Here is a 21,968-nt window from a genome sequence, read left to right on the forward strand (position 1 = left end):
ATGTGCATAATGGTTTTGCCCACCTGAACTTAATTAACATGTTTGCAGTTGAACCATACAGTGCCTTCCAACTGCCCACTGACCCAATTAGTCTCTGGTCTGTACCCTTGCATATTTCCAAGCAAGTACACTAGAGAATACATTACTATCCATTTGTAGCAGGCCTAACAATGCGTACAAACAATGATCATGTGAAATATTGTATCCTCTGCTTTCTTTTTTATTTTGAGAAGTATGAAGATCAATCCAAGTGTGAAGAAACTTCCTTGTGATAGTCGGTTCCCATGGGAGCTGTGGCCTGTGGGCTTTGGCAACCCTTTCTGTACCCAAGTCTTAGGCTTTGTTTGGACACTCAAACATTCTCAGATATTATTATATTAACTTTATAATATTTTTATTCAACTTTTCTCACCTTTTTCAAATCTCAATAAAACATTTTAACTCAAACCATTTCACTACTATTCACAAAATTATGAGATATTCATATCCAAACAAGCCCTTATTCAAATCTGAAATTTACTTTAACACAGGCAAGCTTAGGGTCCTAGCAGATTGATCTTTAGAGTTTTGATCAAGTTGAAGGTTTAGGTTGCGTTTGGTTCCCAAACTCAGCTAAGCTCAGTTTAATTTTAAGCTGAGTCCACATCCAAACACTCAACTCTCAAATTACTAAACTCATCCCAACTCAAAACCTTCTTACACGTGAGACCCACGACCTTTTTCAACTTAAAACATACTTATACATAGGACCTACAACCTTTTTTAATTTTCCATAAAAAGTACTAAACCCATCTTAATATTCAAACACACTTTAAACTCAGTTTAGATGGACCCCACATAATTCCATCCCCACATTATTTATAAATAACTCAACTCAGCTGAGTTCAGCTTAACATCCAAACACAGCCTTAGTTACTCAAAACTAGCAAAACTTGGGCCTTGCTCAGGTGGTTAGGGAGAGTTGAGTTTGGATAGGTTTGATTTTCCTAAAGTTGAAAGTACACCTGGGAACGAAATCTTCTCTCTCTCACATAAGGATGAGTTTTATAGTGGGATCTACCATTTGAGTGGAAGTACGATAATTGTTCAAGAAATATTGACTAATTTTCGTACCCAAATTTAGGCATGCTCTGATAAAAGGACATGATTATCTTGTTTCGGTTTCGGTTACGGTTAGAATTCCATGTTCTCACTTCTCGGCTCATGCATGGGCTTTACACTAGTACTTGAGCACAGACTCAAGCGTTGTTTTGATCCCCGCCCATATGTAGCAATACAACATAGACGGAGGTCCTCTCTCGCCCACCCCTACGACCAAAAAGGACTGCCGGTAGGCCATTGTTGTAGCAGGAAGAGCAAAAAGTAAAATGTTAAAGCCTCCAGTGAGTAAAGCTTGCTAGCCCCTTCCAACACACCAAGAAAAAGCCTCCAATATAATTTCAGATGATATATATATATATATATCCAACTTTCAGCAATGTTTGTGGACAAGGAAACTTAACTTGCCATGATACACTCGTATAATATATTGCATGAATTACATGATTGGTCTTTCATTGCACTCAAAAGTATATTTGGGTTCCTTACATATTTAGGTGGGCATGTCATTCTCACATCATCGATCCTCATTGTTGCCTTGCTTGCTGCGGGCCATTTCAGAAAGAAAATTATGGCCTCAGATAAATGGAAGTGAGAAAATCGTATAATAACCCATAAAAAATTATGAGGATCTAATCACGTATTTCTAAGTGGGGGAAAAGATAAGAAATTTGATTACGCATCGCAAAGCGTGATTTTCGCAATTGGGTGAAAATCTTAATGCTACTTTAATGCTGGAGCCTTTTCCTTTAATGTTTATAATTGTATGTTAATATATAGCACTTAAAGGAACTCTCTCTCTCTCTCTAAGACGATGCCTTTGATATTTAATTGCATGTCACGAGAAACCCCCACCGACTATACTGAATATAGTATAATTAATCACAGGCCAACAATTGCCTAATCCGCTCCTTAAGATTTCAAATTGGGTTAGGGGAAAAAATACCATTTCCCACGACCTTTTAAGTACAACAACATTAAGCCATTCTAAATCACAGACTCCCCACTAAATGGAGCTATATATATTCAGGGACTGAGATTGGAAAATAATGACACCATTTGCTTTAGTTAATGCCTGCCTTTTCATTAATGGCTGTGCCACACCCACATGTTTCCATCATCTTCTCGTCTAAAACTTTCCCAAACATGCAACCGATACCCATACATAGAAAGGCATAACATATGAATTTCTCATCCTTTTCTTGGTATCATCTTCTCATTGAGAATATTATATATATTGTCTACCTGAATTTACCCACTTCCTTTGTATTCTTTTTATAGGGCTTGGTTAATTGGCTACTGATTACTAAGCTTTCTCACATCATGCACATAACTTTTATCTTGGAAAAATTTGTACTTGATAATCTATCTTTCGTGCTTTTGTTTGTTTTTATATTTTAATGCTCAAGTTATCGACTTTTATATTTAAGGCCCGTGTTTTAACCCATTTTTAATCAACTCTCTGTGTCAACTTTATGATGGATTTATCTTTTTCCTTTCCAATTATATGTACGCTCTCAACCTAAACTTTCTTAACATAATTAAAAACTAAAAAGTCGTCAACCATTCGTCAGCATTTCACCCGCTTCCCACATTAAGTTTAGTGGGGTTGGGTTTATTTTAATTAATTGGAGCATCATATGAAATTAATTAATTTGAACTATCAATGATCCAGTACTACATGATGATGATGATGATCATATATAGTTCAAATATAATTCCGTTCGCATCGATCGAACTCCTTGTGAGAAATTAGCTGCAAAGGTATACAAATTACTTCTTTAGTCATTCATTTCGTGGGTGATGGAACATGATTTGGACCAAAGCACTCCAAATGCCAAATGCATGTAACGAATTGAAGACAATGTGCTTCGCTGCAACGATCGATACTTTTCGATCATCTCGAGTTTTATTCACAATCATAGCGATAATTAATGTGGTTTATAGATTTTAAGTTGTTTTATAAGTCAAAAACTTTGAAACACGTCAACTAAGGCCCCGTTTATAACTTAGATCAATTCAGTTCAATCTAATTTTAAGTTAACTCTAACATTCAAATACTCAACTCTCAAATCACTAAATTCATCTCAACTAAAAATCTTTTTATATGTGAGAAATGAAAAAAGTACTTCTAAAAACGTAAGAGTTTCAAATTAGCTCGTAATAGAGAAATGCTACATGACCAAACTCTACCCTCAAATTACCTTTTCTAGTTAATGGATAATTTACAATTATTTAAATACACTTGTTCATAGTTTAGAGTAAAACCTTCCCTAATTAACTACAGAAACAATTAACACTTGTTAATACTGAAAAAGAAACACTAGAGATCAATTTTGCGCTAACAGCCCCCCGCTTTGCTGCATGGCACTGCCACATCATTATAAAAATAAAATTTCAAAAAAACTTTTTTTTAAATAGTATTACAAACACTGCCAATTCATTCGATAGAAAATCATGTAATAAACAATTTTTTAATAAAAAAAAAGTTATATAAATTATCACAACGATAAGAAAGTAATTGTCAGACGACCGGATGCCAGCAATATTCGGTAAAAATGTAATTTTAAAACATGATACCGTACGTAACATCTTTTATTTGTTTAAATCAACCTCCACATTAAGGTTGTAATATATATGCACATGATGTGTTAAGAACTTTAGCATTGAGCTCGTGACCTCTCTTTTTTGGAGCACGTGATGAGGGATGTACAAAAAAAAATATCAAAAAATAAAAAAGAACAAAAAGTAGAGAACTAATATATAATTAGCCTGCATGTTATGGGGAGTATATTTTAGAGGACAGGCGCAAATTAATTAATAAAGAGGCCACTTTATTCTATTGGTTGTGGCAATTCCCAGCATGCAGTGACTGAAAACTTTAATGCATGCAGAAACCTTAGGCTTTGTTTGATGCATAAATTTATTTCAACTCATCATTACAATATTTTTAAATTTTAATATAAAATATAATAAATAATTTAATTTTTTCAAATTTTAAAATAATAATAATATTAAAAAATAATATTTTAATAATATTTTATCATCTCAACTCAACTCAACCTTAATCAACCGATATATATATATATATATATATATATATATATATATATATATATGATACAATGAGCCAAGAAAAACTACGTACGTGGCACGACAACCACAGAATGGGAGTGAGTAAGCTGGGATTTTATGAGATAATTATTCCTCGCTGCAAGACAAATCTTCGATAATGTCATTGTTTAGCTCATCATGATATGATGGGTATCCTCTATTTTTGCAGCATTCAATTTGATGGAGGTTGTTTGGTTGTGGATATCAATTAATTGTACCCTCAGGATTCCAATCTAATTCAATTGTCCATCTACACGTATAAACATTACGAGGAATTAGATGTCAAAAGGAAAATAGAACGCATCCACAGCTCCAAATTTTCAAATAATGATTCTAAAGAATTGTTACAAACGTAAATAAAAAGATTACATAAAAATAAATTTATATATTAATATAATTTTATATAATCTGTTAGATTTATTTTAAAATAAAAATAATTTTACAATCTGATCATTACCATATCAAACTATGTTATTTTATGAATTTATTTTTGTGTAATCATTTTTCGGCTAAAATATGTATCATGATCATAACAATGATAAAAATAGGAAACAAAGAAACAAAGAGGCCGTTCTTATGTATCATTCCAATTAGGTTGGTCATGGATTTCAATTTCTTCTTTTTATTTTTTGTTCAACTTTCTTTTTGTTGAGCAAAAGCTAGCTAGCCGTCAACAATCAGTTCAATAATCGTGCTCTAGATTTATGGATGAATTAGTTATTGAAAAGGACTAAAACAACAGATGCAAAGACTGTTTCTTAATCTTAGCTCATTTCTTACGTAATTCAAGAAGAAATTGCCCCCTGAGATGTAAAGAATTGACACGCCCAACATATTAGTTCTCAACCTGTTCAGCAATTGCTAATGATAGATAGGCCATTTCTTTCTTTTGCCCTTCATCCAGAACCGATATTATTTAATATGAACAGTAAGCATGAAGAATATTCTAGTCGATGCTTTTGCATACACACATATATCGATTGGGTGCAAAAGGAAAGAGCTAATGAAACATGGAGTACCTAATACAATAACGTCGATTATTGTTGTTTTTCAAGTTGAAATTTTGAACTTAAAAGCAAATTCGAACAAAAAAATAATAGAAGAAATAGTATCCTATTCGATTCCCATCTAAATTAGCACCTTATAATGGCCTATATTGAATGCAGAATGACAAAATCAGACTATCATGAGAGATTCTATGGCCACCTTATGTGAACAACGATGATACAAATCAAAAAAAAAAAAAAGGAAGGAAGAAGAAAATTGCTGCACAGGTCTGAAGATTAATACAAATAAAATTGATACAACCAGAGAGAAATCATACATCAAAAGCTCTTTACACCATGATTAGAACGACCCATTTTACAGACCAGGAACCCAGACAAAGGGTCCCTCTCCTTTCTGGACCATCACCATTCTTTCAGTCATTGCCAGCTTCCTCCTAAGTGCTTATCAAGAAAATAGGCCTCCGCCCACGTTTCTCATAACAATAAAACAACAGCCTCTCTTTCCCCGCACCACTCATTGAGACCAACATGGGGCATGAACAACAACAACCACCACCACCACGAAAATGATATTAAATTAAAGACAACCATAAATTGACCCATTATCAAGCATTTTTCCAACCCCTGGTGATGATTTTTATTATTAGTACGGAAACATGTCTGCAGAAGCCGGGATGGGTTGGTTAAGATAGAGCAAATTCGTGGGGTTCATGAAGCTATCGGCGCTTGTTTGAAGGGTCTGATCGGAGTCGTAAACCTCGGTGCCGCTGGTGTTGATGAAATTAAGGATCTCATTGAGGGAGTCTAGTCTCTGGCTCAGCTCCACCACCTGAGCCCTCAGGATTGAATTCTGGGCCTCGACATTTATGTAATACTGGGTGGTGATGTTTATGTTCGTGAGGATTTGGTTGTTGTCCTTACTGAGCCGTGCCGACTCAGCCATCAGATCCTCCAAGTGCTTCTGTTTTCGCATCCGGGACCGCCTCGCGGATTCCCGATTCGATTGCATTCTTTTCCTCTTTCTTTGATCTATCAAGAGCTGCAAGTCTCCCTCTGACCCAGAGTTCTGAGTTTGCGAGGACCCTGAGGAATTTCCACTGGTGGAAGCCATCACGATTTTTCTCTGCCTTTTTTTTTTTTTACTCTTGTTTTACACCAAATAGACTGATTATCCAGAAAAACAAGACGTTATAATTCGAGAAACCTTTAGGACTTCAAAAAAAAAAAAAAAAAAAACAGAACCCAGATAACAGTAATAATAGGAATAACTATCTAATTCATATGAGAATATCTAGTTATATTATGTATAACTCAAGCAGGGACGAAAGATGATTTATGAAAAAACATAGAACCAGTAGAGGAACACAACAGAGAAAGATTGAACTAGGTGGGTCCGGCGTCTGAGTGAGGAATTGATCATAAACCCGGAACGGAGGATTTCACTGAGAACTGGAGACATGAACCTTAAACATTTAGAACAATTATATTACGCATCAAGACTGAAAAAGGACAGAGTTTAATTCGGCAGATCTCTGCAAAAGCAAGACCCTTTTGCCGGAAAAAAATGGAGACTTCAACGGTCTGACTATATGGGTAACCCAAACAAGATTTGGTAGCAAAAGCACAAAAATCAAAACCTCAAAAAGAGCGAAACCGACGAAAGGCTATCAAGGGAAAAAAAAAACGAACGCAAAACAAAACAGAGGAAAAGGCAGAATTTCCTTAAGACAACCCAACAGAACCTCAGATCTTACAAGCGGAAACTAGAAGAACTGGAAAGCCTGAAATCTAACCGAGGGGGTGAAAGAAAGGAGGAAGAGGTTGTTGAGGGTGTTGAGGAGGCCATTTATAGACTAAAATATGGAAGAAAATGGGTTTAGAATTTTTTTTTTTTTTAAATTAAAAAAAAAAATAAAGAAAGAAAAAGGGTGCATTGGAATCTCCTCCAAGGGTTTGTTGAGGGGGAGTTGATTACGCATGTGGGGGTGGAGACTCAAGACGAAATCTACACAACCGTCCAATTCCAGCTGGAGAGCAGGACACTATTAAAAAAGCGAAAATCACAAAATCAGTACTACAATATCTTAAAATTCCGATTACGTCCTTTTCTTTTCTTTTTTCTGTTCTTCTTTTTAACCTCTCTTTCACCGCCAGCGCCAGTTTTAACCGTTACCGTTGGAGCACATATGGTACTTTTTCTGACAAAGTGGCACCTGACCTGAGTATGACACACACGAATCTACTATCTAGGGATAGAGGTGGTATAAGGAACTCGAGAAGGGGGTCGTTCCGTAATAGTACGATATGGCTGCAAGAGCTCAGCTCAACTACCCGGGCGGGAAGACCGAAAAAAGAAAAAAACAAATTACTATATTTAGTTTGAAAACAATCAGAGCATATATATATATATATATGTATGAGAAATTATACATACAAATCTCAAATGTATAATAGAAATATTTTAGTCATAAAAAAAATTATAAAGATAAATTTATACATTGATATAATATGTTAAATTATAAAATTATTTTTATTATAAAATAAATTTAACATATCATATTAAAAATAAAAAATATTCAAAAGGTCACAACAAGTTTCGATCTCCAGCTACATTAATATCATGTGAAAAATGAAAGACCAACCTACAATAAATACAGCACCAGACATTTGCAAGTCATGTAATTGTCAAAAACGATAATCCAACCATTTGAGTTTGATAATAGTTTATGAGTATGTATAACTCTTTATAATATTATTATTAATCAGTAATTTAACATTAATTATATATAGGGTGGAGGTGAGCCGTCGTGGCCTAGTTAAGGGAAAATGTATTGATCAGAATTCGAAGCCAATCAACCCATCGTTTAAAGTACTCATGAGAACAGTAAGGTACACATAGTCGTTGCTTCATAAATAAAAATAAATTTTTTTTTATAGTCACTACTCACCACTCACTCTATATCTTATAAAAAATACATTCATATCCCATAAAAAAAACATCCCCACATCTTATGAAAAAACTATACGTATGGAGTGTAAGAGTAGCTGAAGCCTGATGTATAGTAAATCACAATAAAAATATATGTTTGGGATTTTTAAAACTTTCAAACCAAATTTTTATGTTTTCAGTAAATTTTTTATTATTATATAAGTTTTGGGGCTAAATTTTAAAATTTAAAAACTAAATATACAAATTTACACCATTTTTTAAAAAATATGATAAATATAAATTTTTGGAAATTAAAGAAATTATTTAAGTTTTTTGGGAGGCTAAATTAATACTGCTTGAATAATGGAAAATTACACACACATAGGTGTTTAATAGTATGTACACAAAATTTAAATAAAACTAAATTTATTTTTAAATCGAAGTTAATTTTAAAATATAATATTCTCTTAAAAGCTATATCAAAATTATAAAAATGAAAATATATTGAATAATGCTACATATAGTCGTGAAGTGCGCAAGCGCCGCACAATCGTTTTGAAAAATAGTAGAGTTCATTATTAAAAAAATTGAGTAATGTACAGTCCCCATTTGGAGACTACTCATTCAAGCTTGGATAATTTTACTTTTAAAAACTTTTTAAAATTATAATAATATCCTTATCAAATTATAATAATTTATATTTATTAAAATATATCAATAAGTCTACACACGCAGTCTTTAATTAGGACTACAAATAGAATTTATCTAAAAAATTAATTTTTTTTTATATAAATCTCATATTTATTTTTTTTTTAAAAAAAATTATGAAATATTTACAAATTTCATATATTATCTTATGTTAGGGTGAGTTTCGTTGCGTGACTGTAATAATTTTTTTATTTTTATTTTTTGATAGAGACTGTAATAACTTTTTATAAAAAAGAAAGAGGAAAAATTACTACTTGGAGACAGTTGAAAATATTTATACATGACGGTGTCAAATCACAACCAATGATCCCTTGGACAAAATTTCGATAAGAATATGACAATTTGGCAAACGTGTAAAACACGTACCTGCCTTGAAGGTGTGCCCCAGTTATAACTGCAAGTCAGCCGAGCCAAACTGGAGTGTTAGCTTGACGAAGCTGAGCTCGGATCATGTTTCGCGATGAATTCCTGTTAAAAATTAAGAAAATATATTACTCTTTATTTTTTTACGTGACGTAATATTAAATAATTAATAGTTAAATAAAATAAATAATATTTTTCCCATACCAAATTTTATTAAAAATATAATAAATATATATTATTTTTTTATAAAATAAAACTTATAAGCCGGGCTCTAGACTCTCAAACCAATATTAGTACTTGATGGTGCATATATGCATGATTAATCACATTATACTTGTTTTCTTTTTACTTGAAATGAAAATTAAAATGCCCTTATAATGTTCATATTACTAGAGGATTATAAATGTGATAAAAACGATATATTGTGATGATCTGACAATCAATTGATTGAGTTATCACATATTGTGTGTAGTAGTCAAGTGTAAAATATTTTAATATTTTTTTCCTTTAGGTTAATTAATTTTTTTTAATAAAAAAATAATTATTTAAAAATAATTATTTAAAATAAAAATATACTCATTTTAATATAAAATAATCATTTTCACGAGGCTACAATTGACCATACATAAACTTTTTCTGGTAATAAATTATTTGAAGCAGATAAATATAAAATTGCTTGAGATATAAAGAAAATAGTAGTTGGTGTCAGATCATATGCATCGGCTTTAAATCTCTGACAAAGTTAAAAGCATGCTGAGTAGAACAGCGACAGCATAAGCAGCCATGAATGTCACGACAGTGAGGCCAAATAGAGAAAGGTTATAATAATATTACTGTTTAAGGCGGGCACTGAATGACAAATAAATTAAGGGAATATTTAGATAGTTAGATGAGATGAGTTGAGATAGTTTATTAATAATAGTAAAATTATTAATTAAAATTAGATTAAATGAAATATGATGAGGCGATATAGTTTCTGTATTCAAACAAAGTCTAAGTAATTTAGTACTAGAATGATCAGACCTATTGAGATCAAACAACCAGACTACATGCAGTGAATTAGATGCAATTGTTGCTGGTAGAATTATGGATTTTCGGGGAAAAAAAAGGTTAATATATTCATCATGCTGGCTGTTGGAAACAGAGGACGAAATTATTAAGCAGCTTGCTGGCTTTTGTTAACGTCAATAATTATGTGGTTTTTTCTACGAAGGGGAAGGAATTCAGGACCTAACGTTTTAACTTATTTAGTAATATTTATTCAATTCACTTTCAACTTAAGTAAAGTCATGTGAGGTAACATATATATAATAACCCTCCATCATGATCATCATCATCATCATCATCATCATCACAAATTAAAAGAAAAGGGAGAAAAGACATAAAATGATGTCAATATCTTTCTATCTGCTCTAATTACCATGATTCGTCTTTAATTTGTTATTTTTGGGATACTAATTAATTAATTATAAACTACTTTTTAAACCCACACGTACAACTTGTATTATATATAATGAGTACGTATCTTAACTACCTCTCATATATATATATATATATATATATATATATATTGCTATTGATAAAAGTACCCCATGTAAGGCCCCTCCAATGAGTATTAAAAGGAAAACTCCAAAAGAACTTAATGTAACGGTTGAGTATACTCGCACGTGCCAATTAATTAAAGGTGAAAAAAAGAAGGAAAAAAAAAGGTAAGATAGAGGAGAGTAGTGAAAGCATTGAAATTCATCAGACTAGAGTACTGCTAGTGCTGATCTCTATGTATTTTAGCTAGCGACCATATGATAGCTCTCAATTATTGTCTATGGATTGATGGTAAAGTTTTCGATAGTACTGTTTGCATGCTATGTTTTCTACGTAGGTTCTTTGGTGTTTTGAAATGGGTAATTAAATCCACATGTGGTCCCTCAAAAAAAGATGTGGGGACCTTACAAAGCAAGTGCATGCAAGAATTACGCCTTTTAAGTGTTCCCCATCGTGAGCAATTTGGTGAAAAAAGCTGGTTTTGGTGCCAAAGGGAGAACGCATATATACATGGATTGAGGTTGATAGGTTACTCGACTTTACGTAGTACCTTTGATCAGGCACTGAGGAAATTAAAGTCACTCCCACATTTTATATATATACGTGCATGCTAGAATAGGCTAGGCTAGTGCATATGATGCTTTCCCGTGTAAGGAGCAAGTTTCACGGGTACCCCCGCCCTAATATTTGTGCCTAGATTTTCCACATGACCCACTAGTTACCTAGCCGTACCCTTTGTTTTTGCATTTTAGGGAACAGTCATTTATCCACCATGTTATATAAAAGCGACTGGGTCTTCTTTCTCATCTTTTGTGATCGATAATTCAACGAAAAAGACTTGAAGAGAGAGAGAGAGAGAGAGAGAGTTAATTGGCCTGTTTGAGAGCAAGTTGCAATATTCATGATGTCCACTTGTTCTTAGGCGCATGCGTTGTTTGTACGTACCCTAGCTAGAATATTGCCATCAACAGCTAATAAGTCGTCCTTAAAGGGATTCATGAGGGTGATAAAGGGATGACAGAGTTAATTAGAAGTACTTCCATTTTTTGTCATTACCCAAATCACTACATGAGTACCGGTACTATATACGTACTACTGCATTATATATTAAAATGACCTAAGAATTAACGACCAAGTTTAATTTCCATGTAACATTTACCAATTAAATTACTTTTTATTTTTTTATTTATTACAATTAAATATGCTTAAAAGTGATAAATATTAGTAGAATTCATTAGTTTTTATTTATTTATACAAACTAATTAGTATAGGGCCGGTAATGAAGTCGTAATATTTGCTGAATGATCTAATTAATTGTCGCAGTCAATCAATTCGGAGCAGTTGACAAACTGACCTTGATCATGATATCCATTTCGATCACGATTAGTAGTTAAAAAGCTGTTGCCCATGATCGATCGAATGCTACTGCCATTTTATCATTTATATATGGGCGCTATTGACAATATATATCCATTTTAATTGGCCAGAGAGAATTCTAGATCTCTCCCTTTGTTGATCATGAGGGGCATTTGGAAGTCGCATATTAGGTATGGATTATCTATCCAACTTATCTTTAAATAACTTCTTTCTCATGATGTGTATAATCACATATTAGCATGACTTGTTATCAGTGCATGCATGCGATTATTTTGGAGCTTCAATTAATTCTTAATACAATTTTCATACCTGTTTGGTCATGGTCGATCGATCGTGATGATGACTCCTTTAATTAACTTTTAATGTAGCTAACTTGTGGAGTATTAAAACCTCTCAAAGTTACGTTAAATTACCATGTAAAATTACTAAAATCAGAAAACTTCCATTTTCACGAGATTTTAAATACTTGTAGTGACGAGCTAGCGCATGTAAGTTATACGTATATAATACTTACACACAAGTTTGACATAATATCTGGAAAAAAATGTTATATACTGCGGACGTATGCTTTTATTTCACGAGAAGTGTCGATATAATATCGATACAATAGTATCCATCAACAATTAATTATTTTATTATTTAAGAAAAAAAAAACTGATTAAAGGAATGATATTATTGAATAGATCAGCCATATGATCAATGCAACGTGCACTACAAGAAAAATAAATATCTGTATCAGATTATTTGTGACGATAATAACTATTTACGACGAAAAACATACTGTTTTTCATAGAAAATAGTCATTTTTATAAAAAAAAAAAAAATAACTAGTTACAAATTAGTAATTTTCTTACAATGGTGATCACTTTATTGCTGTAAATAATTATTAAGTGCATGGTAGAATTATATATTCGGTTCACAAATTTCCTTTCTCTTTTTCTTCAAGAGAGAAGGAAAGGTTGACACGTACATAGGAGTTGATAAAATGACCTAGTCACGACGACTTACAATAATCTTCATGTTCAAACTACTCGGCCTCTTGCCTGTATGCTCCTTAATTCCTATTCGCAACTTTTCTTTTAGAGCTGGCCGGCCCCATTGACAACAACAACGAGTGAGACCTGAAGAACTGGGTTTCGCATCTTGCTGTGGTGCATAAAGAATATTCTGAGTACTTTTCTTCAAGTGTCCCTCCTGTTCAATGCATGATACTAGATGCCACCACATTATACCAAGATCCCCACGTAGACATGCAACAAATTTCTGAAAACCATCTTATATCAGAAACAATATATATGTGTGTGTGTGTCCTCAGCCACAGTACTGTAATATTCCCGGATCGATGATTCTAGTTTTGTTTCTTTTGTTCTATTTTCTTTATATTTTTCTTCTTCCATCAAACATTGTTCTTTGCAGTGCAGCTTACTGTACTCTTTAGAATTCTATACTAATTTATTTTGGCAGAGCATAATCAAAAGGTAAAGCTAAGGCTGTTTCAAGCAAACCCTGTTTTTAGAAGAAGAACATGCTCAATGCACTCCACCGATTAAAACGAGTCGTAATGCGTACACATGACCGAATATCTACGTGAATCTGTAGCCTAGCCATAGCCATAGGCATAGGCTATAACTTTGTCCTTTAAAGTCATTAATGTTTCTTGGTCTATATCTACGTGAGTCTACGTCTGAGAGTGGTACAACATATATACATATATGATTGAGTAATCTCAAAAGAAATCCACCGCCCAGTACGATCGACCAGCAGCCTGCCATTGCTGGAGCTTAATCTTTCTTACAACTACATTAACTACCATCTTCTGAATCGATCACATGCCGGAGGGCCCATTTCAGCTTTTTTTGCGATGGGGTCCCAAGCCTGGGCCTTAATTTCTTTTCCCACAACCATGGTTTTCACACGTTTCCCCTTTTTCTTTTCTTTTCTTTATCTTTAGTACTGGCTTTGGTACCTAATATATATATATATATATATGAATACACAAAAAACGTTCTGCATAATGAATTTTGCGCGCACAACGGCCATGCTGCATCCCCATGGATCGATTTGTTTAATGACCAAACTTGAATTTTTTTTCGTGGGTTCTTTGAAGGTGAGGTAATTTGGGTTGTGTCTTAAATTCCAATCACCCGGCCTGGCGCAATGACGAATTTTCAAAATGTACATTTCGAAATATGACTCAATATTGGTCAAGAAGTAGTACTAATCGGCGGCTTTGGCGTGCAGACTACGAGCAGCCGATATATTCCTTTATAAGGACGGTACTGTAACTCACGTGCTGCTTTTATTTTACACAACAGCAACAGAATCCACATCAAATCTGACCATTATCTTCTAAATTTACGTACGGCTCTAGCGTCCTCCACTGATCTTAATTGCATATATCTATCTCAAAAGCAACTAGATTTTCCTTCATTCGAATATGACCGTGAGTGCACGCATGCATGCATGCGGGAAGAGGAGTTCTTTTTAAAGTGACTTATGATCATCACATCAAGGGCACGAAACAATTAATTAATTAATATATAACATAATGTATAAGTAGTGGTGTCGTTTCATGCATCTTTAATTAACATGATATGTCTGGGTTAAGTTATTATCTCCAGAACTCCTTATCAATTCGTATAAGTTGCCTTAGTTCCGAAGGTAGTCATGCCATGCATCCATATATATATCACTTGGGTCACATATAAAGTGACCATTTCTATATATACCAATGAGAAATAATATAAGCATGCGCATAAATATATATGCCTGCCTCAAATACACACACACACATATTCGCAAGCATGTGCGCTACATCAAAAGTTACTTATAAATTGGGAGATCATTTTTGAGAATGCCATGCTACGGGCCGGCTTCTTTAGGGACAACTTTTGTGTGGCTGTCGGCCTCATTGAACATGCTACATAAAAAATATATACGGATTAATTAACATGAAGTAACGTTTGAGCCAAACCTAGCTAGTTGTTTTCGAATTATCTATATTTATGATCATGACCAATAGATTTTCTTCTTGTTTGTTAAAGAAAAGATGCCAACTTTTTTTGTCTCTTTAGATAAGAGGAATAGGATTTAATTTGCTACTGGATTTACTGATAAATAAGAACATATTCTATTCTAGAGTTGTGTTCTGGTTCGACACAAAGGGATTTTTTGTAAGGCTCTTCTAAATTCCTATCTTTTGCGTTATAAAATAAATTAGTTTCTTATTTAAAATGCAATATAATTGAGATGGTAACGGAAAAAAGAAAAAAAAATGGAGCTGGGCGGAAGTCGGGACCGAAGATTCATACATATATAGCTTGATTATTATATGAAGCCCGTGAATGAAAACAGTACTGGAATACAGTTCTTCTATTTACCACCGCGGAAGAATCGGCTGCCATGTCAGCTAATATATTATTAAAAAAACAAATAGATGAAAGGAAATCAGAGAAGATGATTAAGAAGACAGGAACCATTGAAATCCTCAGGAGATCGCTTTGCAAATGGTAAAAAGTTCAAAAGATTTTCTTCCACTTTATCCCGCTTCAATATAGAAATCAAATCATCAAGACTATTATCAATCATATATTCCTTAAAGAAATCTGTAATAAATAAAAGAACTAGCCCTTTGGCCACAAGGTTATCCTTGAGTAGTGGCTGGAACACAGTCTCTGGTGGAAGATCAAATAGCTTTTGAGAGAAAGCAAATGCTGTGAAAATTGCCAGCTTCTTCGTCTCATTCTCCTTAAAGTGCTCCAAGGATTGCAGGAATCTTCGCATGAAATTTTCAAGGTTTTTTTTATGAGAAATGGCCTCCGTCTTAAAATTTTCTGTATGTAGATTACATAAGGTAAATAGCTTCACGTTTAGCATCACAATTTTTTTAAGAGGATTTTTTCTTTTAGTTTTTTATTCTTTTTATTTGCTCGATGAAAATAAATCTCGACCGTGAAACTAGAAGCTCGTTTCACGTTGTTGCCGCTCAACTTAGCACGTCCCCCTTTCCCTCTCCCTCTGTGTTTTTCAATTTTGGATCTGCGAGATTCAAAATTGGAATCGAAGGCGTTCTTGCCGATTCCTAAGAACCGTTTTCTTTTCGAATTCTGAGATATTTCTCGATTTAATTCTTTGAAATTTGTATTTTTTTTTCGAAGTTTTGGAAGATAAATTTTTTATGATGCTTGGGGGAAGATGAAGGAACTTCTGTGCTTAGGGAGCATTTTTGTTTGAAAGTTAAAAATGAAAAGACTAAAAAAACTGAGAAGAAGATGAAGGAACGTTGAACCGTTTTATTTAGTGCCACATGGGACACGATTACCAAGCGGTTTTCCCAGCCAGTTACATCCAGCACTTTTCACTGGAATAAGACCGCGAAAAGCTTAAAATCAAACTATATAAATATATATATATATATATATATATATATATATCCAAGCACTTGAAACTTGGTTTTGGTCAAAAGAAAAGTGGTCCAAACTTGGCTGCCGAGTTTCATGTTTTCTTCTCCTATTTCTACTTCTCATTAGTTCAGCGGTATTTTTAAATAAATCAAGGAAGAGAGAGAGGGCCCAATTTCATTAAAGATGTATTTCTAGAAGCCCACTCGCCCTAAAGCATATTTTTGGGCTTTTGATTTAAAGGCATAGATTGACTCAGTCCAGGAGCCCAGCTTAATTGGACTCAGACATTTATCCACCAGAACCCACCGTAAAGTGACCTGTCAACTGTCAAGTGTCATCGCATCGGGGTTATACACTCATATGTTTGGTTAGTAATTTGGAAAAAAAGAAATATAAGACGTTTTCTATATTTGAGAATTTGAGAAAGTTGATAAGTAAAATTAAAATTGCTTGAATAATAGCAATTCCCTGCCGGACATTTTATAGCAATTTTCTCTGAAAATGGAAAGAAAGAGGAGAGGAGAGAAGAGAACGACACCCCCCCCCCCCCCAAAAAAAAAACAGGAAGAGAGCATGAGAATTTCTCAAAACATATTGACCCCAACAAAAAGTAGCATACTAGATTTTACATGAATATGTACACTCACATGGGAACAGAACGTTTTTAACATTATACAGGGTAAAAGTTCTTCATACCAACATAATGGTACAACAACACGCCTATCTACAACTAAGGACACCTACCATACAGAGCTTAAGCTCGAGAACAATAGTCATGCCATGCATTGATAGCATAGCATTAAGCATGATTTCTCGAGATCATTATTTGATTGAAAAAGGAAAAAGAAAAACATAAATAAGGACTACGAAAAAACTGATGCTCCAAAGACATGAATATAAAAGAGTCGTCATCTGAAGAAAGAAGCCTTCTGGGCCACTCTGCAATAACAAGCAAGAAGAGACTAGGAACAGACCTCCAGATTAGCCATAGCAACTTCTGGATGGTAATGGAGTATTTCCTTCCACATCATCTCCCTTATCATATTTTCCCCTAAATCTTCATCTATATCAAGATCAATGGGGACCTGGGCGGGAGGGTTGGTACTGGGATCATAAAGCGGGGACATGTAAGGATGTTGGAGTGCTTCTGTGACACTTATCCTCTTTGACGGATCAAATACAAGCATTTTTTGCAGTAGATCAATTGCCAAGGGATGAGCACTGGGATAAAGACGGGAAAAGGGGGTCCCGACAGAGTATGGAAGTGACTTAATGTATCCCTTAGCTTTTGGATTGTCTATAAATTCCAGATCCTCATCTCTCTGGCTGCCAAGGATGTTGATGATCAGCTTAAGTTGGTTGAGACACTCCGTACCAGGAAAAATGGGTTTCCGGCCAAGAAGCTCAGCAAAAATGCAACCGACAGCCCACACATCAATGGATGTTCCATAGTTGTCACAGCAGAGGAGGAGCTCTGGGGCCCGGTACCAGCGAGTTACAACGTACTCGGTCATGAACTGGCCCTTAACATTGCTAGTACGTGCTAGCCCAAAATCACATATTTTTAGGTCACAGTTTGCATTTATGAGAAGATTCCCAGGCTTTAGGTCACGATGAAGTATGTTGGCTGAGTGGAGATACTTCAGGCCACGAAGCAACTGGACGGGGAAGATCGGATTAATGCAAGCAATTAAGGCTAAAGCAACTTATAAAGATTAATTAATCCATTTGAACTAAGGATAAATTGACTGAGTAATAATAGCATTGATTGTGTCAATAGCACAATTGTTGTGGCGACCAATCAAGTATGATGAAGGGAGAAGAAGAAAAAAAAAAGCACTCAGAATCACATTTAACAAGATCATTGACTAAAGCCTCACAAATGTAGTATTTTGATTGCCGACAGCTCTGGAATGGGCAAAAGTGCATGTATTCAGCATAAGATACAAAAAATCACTAAACAGACTCAAATAGATAGCACAAAACAGATGTTGATGGTAGTACAGAACTTGATATTGCTTACAGAGTAGATATTGCTATTTTTTTCCTCAAATCAATTTCGGATGACTCACTAAATTATTCATTTTTGTTGACATCTGTTCAACTTTTTGTTTATTTTTTTATAGGTCCTTTTCTTAGATATCCTTCAGCCACTATGTAACATTGGAATTGCATCATCATGGAAAATTTTCTATTTCTTTTTGAAAAGTCAATATGAAACCTAATATTATCCATTAATTCAAGGGAACCTCAAATCAATTCTAAATATTCCCATATTTTCTTGAAACCTGTCTATTGTAAACATGAAAACATGCTTTTAATGATAAACAGTTTAGTTACAAAGGGATCTCACAAAAATAAACTCACATATTAACGTGGCTTGGTATGGTACGTCAGATTGTAAAATTAATTTTATTGTAAAATAAATTTAATGGATCACATGAACCACGTCAGTTTGTGAGTTTACTTTTATGAAATCCCTTTGTGGTTGTAGCAGTTCTCATTTTTAATAGATGAAAACTATAACAAAGTCTAAACTACAAAGATGATGAGACTATCATTCCCACACAAGTAACATGACCAAGAAAACTCATATTCCACAAACATGCATCACTTATAATTTACAAATAAGTTGTACATTACGACTATCACAATTAGCAGATAATATGAATGACCTGCAACATATTTAAATTTAAAGCAGTGATCATCTATAACAATCAGAAAGCATAAGTCAAGTTACCAAACAGAAACCAAATTATATTACACATCCATAAACTTTAGTACCCTACCAAAAATGAGTAAGCTCGCTATAGAGGAGAACCATTCATAAATTCTAACTGTTCACATAATTGACAATAAACTGGGGATTTACTCACTCAATCAATATTCTAATGCTCCCCCTCTATGAGCACGTGAAATGTGTGTGTGTGTGCGTAGACTGTATAGTTAGAACTTTTAAGGTAATAGAGGGCAGAGTCATAGTTACACTTAGAACTTGGGATACTAGTTCTCCCAAAGGAAATTTAATGAAACTAATCAATAATTTAAAATAAACTACTAAAAACAAGTCCAGCCCACTACTGCACCAAAAAAGAATGTAAAAAAAAAAATACCTGAAAGAGGAAATACTGGCAGTGATCGTTGCTGAGAGTTTGAGAAGACTTAATAATCTGATGCAGATCCGTATCCATGAGCTCGTATACCAGATACACGTCCTTGAAGCTTCTCCTATGAACGGGCATCATCACATCTTTCAAAGCAATAACATTTTCATGCCTGAGATGCCGAAGAAGCTTCAGCTCGCGCAAGGTTCTCAGCGCATCCACACCGTTCTCGAACGCATTGTGAATCTTCTTTATCGCGACTTTCTCGTTGGTTTCTCTGTTCACGGAGGAGCAAACGACGCCATAGGCTCCACGACCGATGGGCTTGATAGGCACGTACTTGGTATCGATCTCGAACAAGGTCTGCCACATGGAATAGTAATGCTTCCCTTGAGATATAACGCCATTCGGAGGCTCAACTGGAGTTGCCATCTCATCCCCTCCCAAAAACTTCCCAAAAACAACAAATCAAATCCGGTTCCCAAATTTCACCTCGAAATTCAAGGATTTTCACTCATTCTCCGGAACTCCGAAAAGAATTCCATGAGAATTATAAAACCCCAACATTTTTCTCGCTCAAATTCTCGCACGAACCCTACCTGGTCTACCGCCTCCCATGCGGGAGCTCTCAAATCGAGTTCGCATTCGATTTCTTCCGCTCTTTAACGGTATTTGCTTCGAAGACTAGCTGTGTAGCTTTCTCTACGATCAGATTCGTTATCTCGTCGCGATCAGACCAGAAAATCAACTACAAACATGTGGTCTTTCATTTTAATTGCATCTCAAGCCATAGTTCATCACTCAACACTCTCACAACGACGGACGGGTACGGATATTTTACGTTTTTCCACCCTAATTTGTGGGACCCATTGATAAACGACGACGTTGTTGGGAGTTTCCGTCAGGCATTGGTCTTCAATTGGTTATTTTATTCTTTAAATTTTGATTAATATGTAACTTTTTTACTTTTAACTAATCATTCAAAATTTAAAGTCTATATTAAATTAGTCATCACATTTTTTATAATAATAAAATATTATTATTTTTTATTTTTATATTTTTATAATTAATTAATTCTATTTTCATAACCTTCTATAATCTCTAATAATCATATTCATTTTCATTTTTACAATCTAATAAATAAAATTTTATCACATGATATCAAGGAAAAGTATCGCAGGAGAGAGAATGAGTCGAAATATAATAAATAATGAGTTTAAACTTACCACATAACTTTTTATTTTTAAAAGAAAAAATAAAATTACCGTAACATATATTTAAAATAAAAGATTTTTAATTAATTTAATATGGATAAATTATTGTTAAAATTAGTTAAATATAAAAATGAAAAAGTATTTAACAAATTCAATGCTAATGTTCTTAAAATTGAGATGAGCATCATGAGCTTTGTTTTTAAGAATGAGCATCATGAGCTTTGTTCGAACTTGAAAGCTTGACGGAGTGAATCAGATTTTTCGTACATGGGAATATTCTCCGTTTGTTCGCATTAGAAAATTGAAAAATCCTAAACCTTGATTGATCCACCGGAATTAGGTGGTCCTGACCAACCTGTCTGCCCAATGACATCACTTATCCGTCAAATCGTAAGTAAGGCTTAATAATTGTGTTTTTCTATAGAAGGTTTATATTTAGCAAAAATTACTCGATATAATTCATTAACAACTATTTTTTTTAAGTAACAACTAAATTTATTTGATCTTTATATAACATAACATCGATTTTTTTAATAAAAAATATAAAATTATTTTTATAAAAATAAATTCATAAATTAATGTGACTCAATATAATATGACATATTATAAATTATTGTAAATTTATTTTTATAAAACTTTTATGGAACTAAAACTTTTTTTTTCAATCAAATTCAAAGATAAATTAAGATGAAATATTAAAATAACAATAAATCTTACACTTCTATTATTTTATCCTCGTATTCTTATTTTTTAGTTTTTTATTCCTTGATATGATATATTTTTAATAAAAATCTTCTATCATCTTCTCATTAACAAATATATAGGAAATAAAATATTAATTGTGACAAAAAAATATTAGAAATATTAATTGAAACAAAATATACAATTTTAGTCCCTTGCATTCCCTTGAAAAAACTGTGGGGTATTAGTAAAAAATAATTTTGTTACGTAAATCTTAGATTAATCACTTTTTTTAAAGGGAATTTACGAAATTAACACATTCTAAAACTGTAAATATAATTTTTCTTTTATATAAATAATTTGATGTGAATGTCTTCACACCATATACCATATCTGCATGACAAAATTTAATTGAGAAAATAAATTTT

General features: G+C 33.5%; 2 protein-coding genes across 2 annotated transcripts; both read right to left on the reverse strand.

Moving 5' to 3' along the window:
* Positions 1-5,489: 5,489 nt before the first annotated feature.
* Positions 5,490-7,079, reverse strand: LOC121260336 (bZIP transcription factor 44-like). The gene is made up of 2 exons (XM_041162166.1): positions 5,751-7,079; positions 5,490-5,720 (listed from the first exon to the last, which is right to left on the reverse strand). The coding sequence occupies exon 1, from the start codon at positions 6,328-6,330 to the stop codon at positions 5,863-5,865; it is 468 nt and encodes a 155-aa protein (XP_041018100.1). The 5' UTR covers positions 6,331-7,079; the 3' UTR covers positions 5,490-5,720; positions 5,751-5,862.
* Positions 7,080-17,135: 10,056 nt separating this feature from the next.
* On the reverse strand, positions 17,136-20,547 carry LOC121259864 (mitogen-activated protein kinase homolog NTF3). Its single transcript, XM_041161660.1, has 2 exons — positions 19,655-20,547; positions 17,136-18,199 (listed from the first exon to the last, which is right to left on the reverse strand). Exons 1-2 carry the CDS (start codon positions 20,075-20,077, stop codon positions 17,504-17,506), a joined length of 1,119 nt encoding a protein of 372 aa, XP_041017594.1. The 5' UTR covers positions 20,078-20,547; the 3' UTR covers positions 17,136-17,503.
* Between the last annotated feature and the right edge of the window lie 1,421 nt (positions 20,548-21,968).

The sequence above is a fragment of the Juglans microcarpa x Juglans regia genome, chromosome 4D, assembly GCF_004785595.1.
Source record: "Juglans microcarpa x Juglans regia isolate MS1-56 chromosome 4D, Jm3101_v1.0, whole genome shotgun sequence".
Lineage (NCBI taxonomy): Eukaryota > Viridiplantae > Streptophyta > Magnoliopsida > Fagales > Juglandaceae > Juglans > Juglans microcarpa x Juglans regia.

Bases quoted from the DNA above. Each gene is read 5' to 3' on its own strand.
- LOC121260336 (XM_041162166.1), bottom strand. From the start codon at position 6,330: ATGGCTTCCACCAGTGGAAATTCCTCAGGGTCCTCGCAAACTCAGAAC.
- LOC121259864 (XM_041161660.1), bottom strand. From the start codon at position 20,077: ATGGCAACTCCAGTTGAGCCTCCGAATGGCGTTATATCTCAAGGGAAG. The intron at 18,200-19,654 runs GTATTTTTTTTT...TTCCCCGTCCAG, and splicing joins GCCAGTATTTCCTCTTTCAG to TTGCTTCGTGGCCTGAAGTA.